At 36.7% G+C, this 10,985-nt stretch overlaps 1 protein-coding gene across 1 annotated transcript in view; it reads right to left on the bottom strand.

Moving 5' to 3' along the window:
• Positions 1 to 935: 935 nt before the first annotated feature.
• The window catches only part of TAF4B (TATA-box binding protein associated factor 4b), a 101,395-nt gene continuing 91,345 nt past the window's right edge, over positions 936 to 10,985 (bottom strand). The window contains exon 14 of the mRNA XM_045527699.1: positions 936 to 2,840. Within this exon, the coding sequence (XP_045383655.1) occupies positions 2,682 to 2,840 (159 nt within the window). The 3' untranslated portion in view covers positions 936 to 2,681. The remainder of the gene's footprint in view (positions 2,841 to 10,985) is intronic.

Here is a 10,985-nt window from a genome sequence, read left to right as displayed (position 1 = left end):
AGAAAGAAAGAAAAAAAAAGAAAAGAAAGTTTTGCCAAAATTCTAACAAAACAAAATTTACCTAAAATGCAGTTAAAAGAAATGTCAAGCTTCGCTTTTTTTAAAAAGAAGAATCTCAAAGATGTTCAGCAGGAAACCATTTAAAAGGGCAGTCATATTAAAAGTAAATGAATGAAATGGGCAAATATATGTAAAATATGCCTCAATAAAGTTTCTTTAAAAATAGTAAATAGATGGAGAATTTCTGGCACTTTCGTCTTTCACTGTTTTCATCACCCAAGACAAATATTGAAGGCAGAGGGTCACAAAGTCCAATGCTTAAAGAATCAGGCAAGAGAAGGTGAACATATGCCCCCATATCTAAAGTAGATAGCTACTGGTTTGCTCCAGTGGACTGTTGTCATACAAAAGGGTAAACTTAGTTATTCCCGATCTAATATTTCAAAAGAAATGTATATATAGATTCTTGTGAATTAAAACACTGGTAATACTGTGTGAGTCAGGAGAATGGATTCATAGGTCAAATCTACTCCAAAGCCACCATTTTGCAAACTGAGTGGAAGAATACCTTAGACACACTTACTCTTTTCTGTGTAAGATACACTTAACAAGAAGTTTAAAAATGTATAGTGAAAATAAATTTTGAAAAAGAATACCCTAGTAAGGAAACCCTGATGGGCCAAGAAAAGCTTTAATAAATATGCTTCACTTTGTGAGTCAAATAGCACGCAAATTTACAACTGTTTCAAAGAAAGTGATATATTATAGCAACCTGGATCTGAAGTGAGTTTCTGGAATCCAAATGCCCAGGCTCCAAAGTAACTAACAATCAGAGCCAAGAAAGATTCACTGCCCAGAAGATTTAAGCACTTCAGGGACTGACTACTAATGACAATTGTTTTCAAAGTCAGTGACTGAGCAAAGTTATTCTTATGTAAAATAATTATTTTAATGAAGTATTTGAAATAATTTTAAACATCTGATCAATAAGATTATACACAAATATGAGAGTATGCTGCACTTTACAAAAAAATAAAGCTAAGCATTTAAATATACAAAAACGACTTTCCGGATAGATCTCTTCTTAAAGTACTCTTAACATATACATAATTTATAGCATCTTACATAATAACTTGCTAAAACAAAAAATGTGGCCCATTTAAAATTTACTATAGTGTATAATATGGCCATAACAGTCCCAATGGGAAGAACAGGATGATGAGTAATATACTTGAGGTGGTTTTCTCTACCTCTGAATTCTGTTTCCAAAAAGCACAGCATTTCCCATTTTTTTAAACCTTTTTGGAGGATTTAATCATTCTTTCTGCATGTGATTCTAACTAGTTATTATTTTTCACCAGGTTCATTCCACACAGGTGGAATATTTTTTTAAAGAGGATTTACTTTGCCCATCATCTTCCTCACATGAATATATATAACATGCTTCTCATATTTAAAGCCAAGATTCCCAACAGTGAGGTACTGACATTACCTTTTAAGGATAGAATCCAAAATGGAGTTCTATTGTTAAAATTTTTTAATCATCAATTGGGATTTTTAAATACACCAAGATGCTTAAAACTTAGGGTAACTAAAAGATATTATGAGAGAAGGAATTACAAATACCATCCTTCTTGGGATTTAAAACAAAAATAAAAAATAACTTCTTCCTTTTGAAATAGTGTAATTTGACCAGTCCCAGCTACTTGGGAAGACTGCTTGAAACCAGTTCAAAACTAGCCTGGGCAATATAGCAAGATCCTATCTGGTACATTTTCCTTTATGGTTGAGCTGTGGTTTTTTTTCCCCCCCATCAACAAAACATGTACCAGTTGTTCTGGAATTCCAACCCCACCGCTGCTCCCCTTGGGCACGTGCAGCACAGTTCCCATTTTATGACTCCATTTTCACCTTCCCTCATCAGTTTGAATGCAACACCCCATCATTCCTTCCAATCCTTTCCACCTTTTCCATTTTCTCAATGAGGTACACATCAACAGCTTCAATTTTAAGGTTTGGCTGACAAAGATGTCCCGTCACTTGGTATCGGAAGCAGCACATGGTGTTATGAACCAGAGAATTAGCAATTCCAGGCGCAATCTATCCCCACTTGTCTCATTTTGACAACACTGGGACTCAGTTGACCAGTCATCATGGGCCCAACTTTGTGGTCAGTCACCTTCAACTACAGAAGGTGACTGTCATAGTTAGCTAAGCAACTTCTGATTCCAGCCCAGACAACCTAACATACTTTGAGACTGGTTCAGTACAGGATGAAATGTATTTTTCTTACATTTCCTTGCAGTGACTCTTCCTTTCTCCTGCATCTCACAGCAGGCTGAATTAGGGAAAGACACCTCACCTGTTACAATCTGGCAAACGAAGCAGGTAGTAACAAACAGGGCCTTCACTTGCTGTAATTAAATGCACAGGTAGACAAATGCCTACTTCTGTGTAAAGTGCATTTCATAACTGATTTTCAGAAAACAAAGATGAATTCTAGTCTGTAAGAACACCATGGGATGGATAGGTAAGACTTAATAAGTTTATAACTGTAAACAATGATCTTCCATATTGGTGATTATTTCCACAAATTGCAATTTCAGGACAGTGAGTGCAACAATGCTCTTTATGTCTTCTTTGGCAGTAAACAGCAAGGATCGGGATGGAGAGTGGAGCAGTCACTTGAGAAGGGCAAGGTATAGAGCTCGAGAATACTTCAGCTCCCTTTCCTGTTCCATACAGAATATCAAGTCCCTGAGGCAGACTCTCGTGATTCTTGGACGGAGTAACTGTTTGGTGGTGGTCAGGCTGGATGTCCCAGAAGCAAGGTTTAACCCCTAAACAGAATAAAAGGAGAAGCAGTTTAAAATAAGGAATCTTTCATAAAGAGAAATTATAGTATGTATGCGCCCACTGTCCTCTGGTCCCTGGGCCGGGTGCTGGAGAGAACATAAAGATGAAGACTCTACTGTGTCCCCCAGCAGCCCCGTCTCAAAAGGCCACCATACCCTCATGACCTCATCCACTCTTTCTCTATTACCCGGACCATGGCAATAGCCTCTGAACCGACTTCTCCACTTCCAGGCTCTACTGTGCTCCATTCTTTCCTGCACATTGCAGGCCAGACTTTCCTCTTTAAAGGTCTCATACAAAACTTTTGGGAGCAATAGATGTGTTTATTATTTTGATTGTGGTGATGATTTCAAAGGTGTATGCATATATAAAAATCTATCAAATTAAATGTGTACAGTCTTTTGTATGTCAATAATGAAAATAACAGTAAAAGCATTGCATGGTTAAGATCCAACCATACCATGGTTCCAAAATCTTCAGTGGTTACCCATTGTCCAGAGAAGCTACTTGAGAACTACGTTAAGCACTTTTCACATGTATCTCTTTTCTTTTATACAGCATTGCAGCAAGTCATATGAGTGCTGTCCCCATTTATCAAAGGAGGAAACTGAGTGTAGATAGGTTAAGCAATCTGTTTAAGGTCACAAAGCAAAATTGAGCTGGGACTCAATTTCTAATATCATCTAAAGTGCGTGCCCTTAATTACTGTGCTATATAATCCACCATATCAGGTGGATATCTATATAAACGCATCACCCTGGCTTCCCTCCAGCCTTACTTCCCATTGCTCCTTTACAAAGCATTTTAACTCCAGCCACACTGTTCCTCTGCCAAGAGGTATTGATCAGTGAAGGAGCCATTCTACTAGGCCCATCTACTCATCTTTTAAAACCATTTCAAATGGGTCTACCTGTCCCCTCCCCACAAAGAATTCTCACTGTGGCAGTTACCTTACCTTATAGTATAGTAATCTATATGCTCCCACCACCATACACTCACTAGACCATACGCTTTCTGAGGACAGCGACTATTGTTTCTGTCTCCTCTAGGGCTTAGCAGAATACACAGAACAACATAGATTATCAATAATATTCTCTGATTTGAATGTACTGGTTTAAAACAGAACAACCAATGTGAGTTATGTCATTTAAAAATGAATGAAACCCAATACTTCTGTATTAAGATAGTTTTCTAAATAACAATATGTAAATACATAGCTCTCTAAATATCAATATGCAAATACACTACAATTTTTTATTTGGAAGAAAGAGAATTCTCAAAAGATAGTTTTATAAAAAATAAAATTCTTTACTCTTTAATTCTTTTTACCATCTTTTGTTTCAAAAAACATCTCAATAAGATTGGCAACTCTCCTTTATCCACCCAATAGACTTATATAAGAAAAGACAGGAAGCAAATCTTCTGGTTCTGTTACTGTCCTTTTATAATCAAATCTTAAGTATTCCCTCCACTTTTTTGGTTGTTTTGAAGGAGGTGAGGAGAATCTTTTAAAGTCTCCAAAACACCATGGTCAAAAACAGTCAACTTAATTCCATGCATGTTCACAATATGACTTGGGGAACACTTTATCTAATGGTCAAATAAAATTTTCTTAAAAGATACAACCCAGTTTTTGAAAAAGATGATATCACAATCATATTTTTATACTCATTAGGTTAAACTTGTTTATAAGCATCCATGTTACAAATTGTAGAAGGTCTATGTTTTAAGAGAGAGGAAAAAAAAGATTGGTCTCTGCTGCACAACTGTTTGGTTACTTATCCTGGAGCCCATCTACGGCATAGGGCCAGTCTCTCACTAGTTCTGCAGGGTTCTTGGTAATGAATGCAATTGGTACAAGTACAAATGTCAGCCTCTGGAACTTCGGCTAAGCATGGCAGTGAAGCACTAGAATGTCATCCTTCTCTGCTAGCATTGCTACTCAGAGGTGATTTAATTCAGATGCAATCTTGACTACTGTAAATTATTACCATCCAAATATCTTCATAAGAGTTTTGCAGAATGGGCCCAACAATTCAGCTTTGGAAAACTGAATAAAAAGTACACATTAGGAAGAAAGTGAAATGTATAACTGGCAATGAGTGGCAATTTTGTTATTTACAGGAGTTATCTGTTTAAAACTACAGTACATTTAATAAAAGGTACTTTCTTTAGCCATAAATTAGATATATTATGCCAAAGCTGAATCTACATATGTTTACAAATGTTTCTTACCAGGAGTTTGCCTAAAATGAGTAGTTTAGTGTTTTCTATGAACTTTTAAACTAAATGGCTAGATGAATACTATGTTTTGGCAATTCCACATCTATTTAAATACCCAGAATGTTTAGCACTATTATTCACAATGGTCCTAAACTAGAAATAATCCCAATGCCCTTTAAAAGTAGAATAGTAGATTATTCATATCATGAAATTCTACACAGCAATAACAACTGTGTAACATAACATGGAAAAATATTACAAAGATGCTGAATGAAAAAGACATACATACTGTATGATTCCATTTCTACCAAGTCCCCAAACAGGCAAAGCTAGAAAAGCCAGGACAGTGAGTTCCCCTGGGGGAGATGAGAAGTAGTCAGAAGGGAATCGAGGTTTTCTAGAGTTTTGGTGATGTTCCTTTCTTAAGTACTGTCTATATGAGTGTGTTCATGCTGTGAAAAAAATTCAGTGAGCTTATAATGTGTGTACTTTTCATACTGATGTTACACTTCAATAAAAAAAATTAGACTGCTACAAAAACCTTGTCTTAGGAGGAAATTAAAATGGAAGCAAGAGGTGGGGGTAAAAATAAGGCAAAATTGCTAAACAGAAAAAAAAAAATAAAGAGACCTAATCATCTGGGTAAGGAACAAAGGGGTCACAGTTCATGTTTGTCATGTGACAAGCCTGAAGGATCTAGAGGAAAGAGCGTATTACAGCTGCCAGCACAGGGTTGAAAAGGAGGTCATTCCAACAGGATGCAGCAGAAGGCCTGAGGCAATGTTATAAATGAAACAAACCCCAAGGGACATTCAGTAACCCAACAGAAATGTCTTTCATAATTCACAGCTTTACAAAGGTGATAGCATTCTCTTCCCCCAAATAGTGACTCCTTTAGAAAGTCAATCTTTCTTGAACCTGTATATAAAATATATAGCATTTCTATTCCTGTGCTTATGATTTGGGAAAGTCCACAATTCTGACTTGTGAGTTTTATAATGACCTGGCCAGATAATCAGCTACCTCTCAATTATCCGCAGCAAAAAGACAGACAGTGCACTGATAACTTAGAGCCATAAAAACCAAACCTAACTTTTCACCATCAGGTTTAATTTTCCTCCATTCCACCAAGTCCTTTCTCCAAAGCTGACCAGCGCTGACTTCTGGTCACACTACACTGTCAATGCCAAACAACACTAAAGTAGTTAAGGACTAAGAGTCTGTAAGAAGAAAGAAAAACCTCTTGTGACAATGTTCTGTTTATTGCTGAACTAGAGTGTTTTCCACTTGACTTTCTATGTAAGGATATTCCTTCATCTAGATTCTTCACCTGGATGAAAAGAGGGTAAAATGAAAGCTGAAAGAAAAATTTCACGTACCAAGTTCACAACAAATGCCCTGGGAAGCCTAATCAAACCTAAATGTTAACATACTCTAAAACTGTCAGGTCAATTAAGTTAGCCTTCATTAATTTGTTAAAATTATGTCACTAAACAAAGTTTCTTGTTTTTATAATGAAACTTTTGAGGAACTCTTTTGCTGTAATAAGAAAAAAATGAGTAAAAAATGAGTATCATCAGTTACCAATTTCAGAGAAATTACAGTTTTGAGAATGACAAGAACTAAAAATAACCAGTAATCCCAATTTGTTATACCCTCAACTTAACAGAACAGGTGTTGTGAAGTAAAACCTTTAAAAGCTTTTTCACTTGTTTCTCCACATTTTGAATTGGGCTACTGGGCACCTACAATGAGCAAGGAACTGTGCTGGGCAGCATGAGATACAGGGGGAGAACTGCACAGTGGTAAACAATGGCTGTCCCCTCCACAAGTGGTCTCAGACAAATTACTTAACTTCTCTGGGCCTCAGTTCTCTAATCTGTAAACTAGAGATAGCAATAGCAATTATCTCATAAGGTTGCTTTGAAGATTAAATGAAAACAGTGTCTGGCATAGAGTATACCCTCTATAAACGCTGGCCCTATTATCACAATGAATTCATTAGTCAGTTGGGAGGCACTGAAGGTTTATAAACAGGAAACAGTGTAATCCTAGCTCAGGACCTTTTCTCCCATCCCCTAGTTAAAACTAGTTAAACTTTCCCGCCCATGTCCTATTCTCTGAAGTTCTTACTAAATCATTGGTTAGCCAAATCAAGAGAAACAATGCTGCCACACTTATCTTGTCCTTTTCAGTGAAATTTTTGAATTTTATTGGAGCCTCAAATGCCTAAAGCTAAAAAGTAGACTAAAGGGCATTTCAGACATGGTGGCAGGTGGATAAGGATATATCCAGGGACAAGAAGTTTTTCCTTACACCCCTCAAATCAAATAGTGGAAGAGCTTGCTGCTTTACAGAACCAAGAAAGCTTATCGATATTGTCTTTAGAACTAAAAGTCAATCTCTTTCATTCTATTCCCTGAATCGTAAGACTAAGAAAAGACAAATGTGCCCCTGACTCTTAGTTAAACAAGCACAGAAAGAGGCATTTTTAATAGAGACAGGAATTGGGAAGCAGATTTGCTACATTTCTCTGACTCTCTACCTGACTTGACTTACACTAAGTCCCCAAACTCATGCCACCATGGCAGCTCTCAAGGGATGACTCAAGTCTTTTTAGCATTAAGGAGGAAACAAGGACTAGACATGGGGAATAGGGGCTGGAATGAAGATCTGGGTTCAGAACAAAAACTGAATATCTTCTAAGTTTCAGATGCAATGATAAATAAAACTTCCTTGGATGCCTGACTCAGTGTAACAAGAACCCCAAAAATCTATATTCAAAAGACCTGAGCTTCTAGGCCTTAAGGGGAACACAGGACAGAAAAATACTTAGCTTCAAGATCGACTGCCCTCTGCTGGTCAACAGGCAGAACTTCTGAAGCAACAGATCTCTTACCTTCATCACCTTCATTCCTACTCCTTTCAAGTTATTTCAGAATACAGACATACTGCATGTTAACTTCTGCCCTATTTTGTCACTCCTTTGTTTCAAAAGTATTTTACAGAAATAAACACACTGATGTGACATGGAATCACCAGCTTTGAGCTCTAACTCTAGTTTTGTAATCATGAGAACTTTATAGATAATATACTGGTTGCCATATGCTAATGACCACCCCCCATCTTTATCGCCAACAGAACACTCTCTCAAATTCCAGACCTTGTTGTTCAATTTTCTAATGGAGTCTCCAACTGAATATATTATAAGGATCCCAAATTCAACATGTTTCAAACCATTATTCCTTCCCTTCCTCCTCTTCTCTTTCTTATTTCAAGCAATAGTAGTATCATTCACCTCCAATGCTCAAGCCAGAAAACTGGATGTCTTCCTCAACCCTTTCTTCGTCTATAGTCCATCTGCCACTTCTTATCAATTCTACCTCCTTAAGAGTTTCCAAATCATCTACTTTCTACATTTTCAATTCCATTGTATCCTGCCTAGATTATTTCAACAACCTTTTCTAAGAAACCTTCCTACATCCAGTGTTAATATTGCTTACACTGCAGTGAGAATGATCTTTCTAAAATAATAAGTAATCTGACAATAGTATTCTCCTCCTTAAAATGCTCTAATGGCTAAAATTCTCCTGGAGAACCAAGTGTAAATATCCAAGCACGACATGTATGGTCATCTTTGACTACACCAAAGCTTCTCTCCCAAGTCTCATCTGTCATTCCCTTCTTCTTGTCTTAAACTATTGATTGTGGAACAGAACATTTTTTTCCTCTTTGATCTATGGAGCTAATTACATATGGCATTCTCTCATCCTGGAATCCTATTCTCCAATCCATGTGTCCTATCTTCCTGTCACATCACCTATGTTCTCTAGGATTCAACTCAGGTATCATGTTTCCCAGATGCCTACAGACAAACTTACCCCATGTCTAGACTAGGCACAACTACTATGTACTTTAATAGTACTCTGTATTTTCCTCTACCATCACACACGTCTTCAGTTCAAAACAATTATCTCTTTAACTTATCACTCACTAGAAGGGAAAGACTTTGTACCTGTGAATATTTTACAATGTTTGGCACTTAGGTGGTATGCAATCAATGTTTGTAGGAGAGCCATGTGTCTAGCACAGGGGTAGGGAACCTGTGGCCTTAGGCGACATGTGGACCTCTAGGTCCTTAAGTGCAACTTTTGACCAAATCCCAATTTTACAGGACAAATCTCTTTATTTTCATTAATACATTGTTGTTCATCTTTTGTATTATTTTTAAAATGAACATATTTAAAATACCAAAGAATGAAATAAGTTTCAACAAAATAATCCTCCCAGATTGAACAGCACAGTTAGAACATTAGTAAGCCATAAGGGCTAAATTGGTGGCTGCTATGCTCATGATTTAGTTCTAACTTCCCCCGCCTGACTGGCACCACTACCGCACAAGGCTGGCTAGACAGAGTTTATGGGGGTTGAGTACACCAGTTTGTTATCAGCTTTTGATAACGGTGCACTGTGCTTCTGTTTGAAGTGGAATTTGTGAATAGTTGCCCAGCTGGACGGTATTTTTAATTCTGTTTGCTTAACAGCTCATCATGCCAAAGAAGACCAAGAGAATGCTGAAGAAAACAGATTTTTTTTAATGAGGATTGGGAATTACAATATTATCTTGTTTCTGCTAAAGATAAGATGATTTGCTTGCTTTGTGATACTACAACATCAACAGTAAAGAAATTCAATGTTCATCAGCATTATAACACTCATAAGGACCACAAATATTTTAAATTAGAGGGAGAGGCATGAAAGGTTGTATTGCAGAAATTAAAAGATGCAAAGCAAAAGCAAAGACAATTCTTTCAGGCAGCAATAAGACCTGGAAATAATGTCACTGAAGCAACTTACAAAGTAGCTTATACACTTGGGAAAAAAGGAAAGCCATTCAGTGATATGAAAGAATGCATGTCAAAGTTGTAGGACGCTTAGACCTCAATAACATTTCAAAGGACAAAAAACTGCCTTTCAAGGAGAACCATAACTGATCGGCAGCGTGAATTAGCCTTCAACTAAACAGAACAACTTCATGCAATACTTCAAAATGAAAATATGTATTATTCAATTGCTTTGGATGAATCAACTGATACTTCTGACTTGGTGCTGGTTTTATACTTCATTTGGGTCATAACAGAAGGTTTTCTTTGCTATGATGAGTCACTCGCTTTGGGCACTCTTGTGAACAGAACACAGGGAAGAGATCTCTTCAACACTTCCAAGATAAATGTCATGATGTTAGACTGAATTTGGTAAATTTAATGAGTGTATGTACACACGGTGCACCTTCCATGACAAGAAAACCTGAGGGTTTATTGCACAGATAAAAAAAGTATTAAAAGATCCAGATGCTCTCATTTCTTTTCACTGTATCTTATATCAGCAAAATCTGTACTAAAACTACTTTTTAAGTGACACTTTGCAACAAGTTATAAGTATTTGTTAACTATATCCATGCAACTGCAACACGGCATCATCAGTTTCGTGACATGCTAAAGCTGAAGCATGAGCTATTCAGTGTGGATTTGCCATATCATTCTAAAGTGCTTTGGCTATAGCAGGGACAGGTGTTAGCCAAAATTTTAACTTTGAGAGACTAGATAGTTAAATTTTATGAAGAAAAAAATCAGCAATGTGAATTGTTGAAAGAAGATTTTTATAGGAATGCAGCATTTCTGTGTGATATCATGTCAAATAAAAACCATTTGAATATGTCTTTGCAATGTAAAACTAAATCTATATACGATATGTGGCAAAAAAGCTAAGCATTTTGAAAAAAACCTACCTTTTTTCAAAACACTTCTTCAAAAGGAAATTTTGGATGAACATTTTCCCCAATTAGCAAAGGTCATTGATGAGCAGGATGATATATGCAAATCATTTGAAGAATGAATACACAGCTG

The sequence above is a fragment of the Lemur catta genome, chromosome 16 (assembly GCF_020740605.2).
Source record: "Lemur catta isolate mLemCat1 chromosome 16, mLemCat1.pri, whole genome shotgun sequence".
Taxonomy (NCBI): Eukaryota; Metazoa; Chordata; class Mammalia; order Primates; family Lemuridae; genus Lemur; species Lemur catta.
The sequence above is the reverse complement of the archived record's forward strand: the minus strand, read 5'-3'. Positions and strand labels throughout refer to the sequence as shown.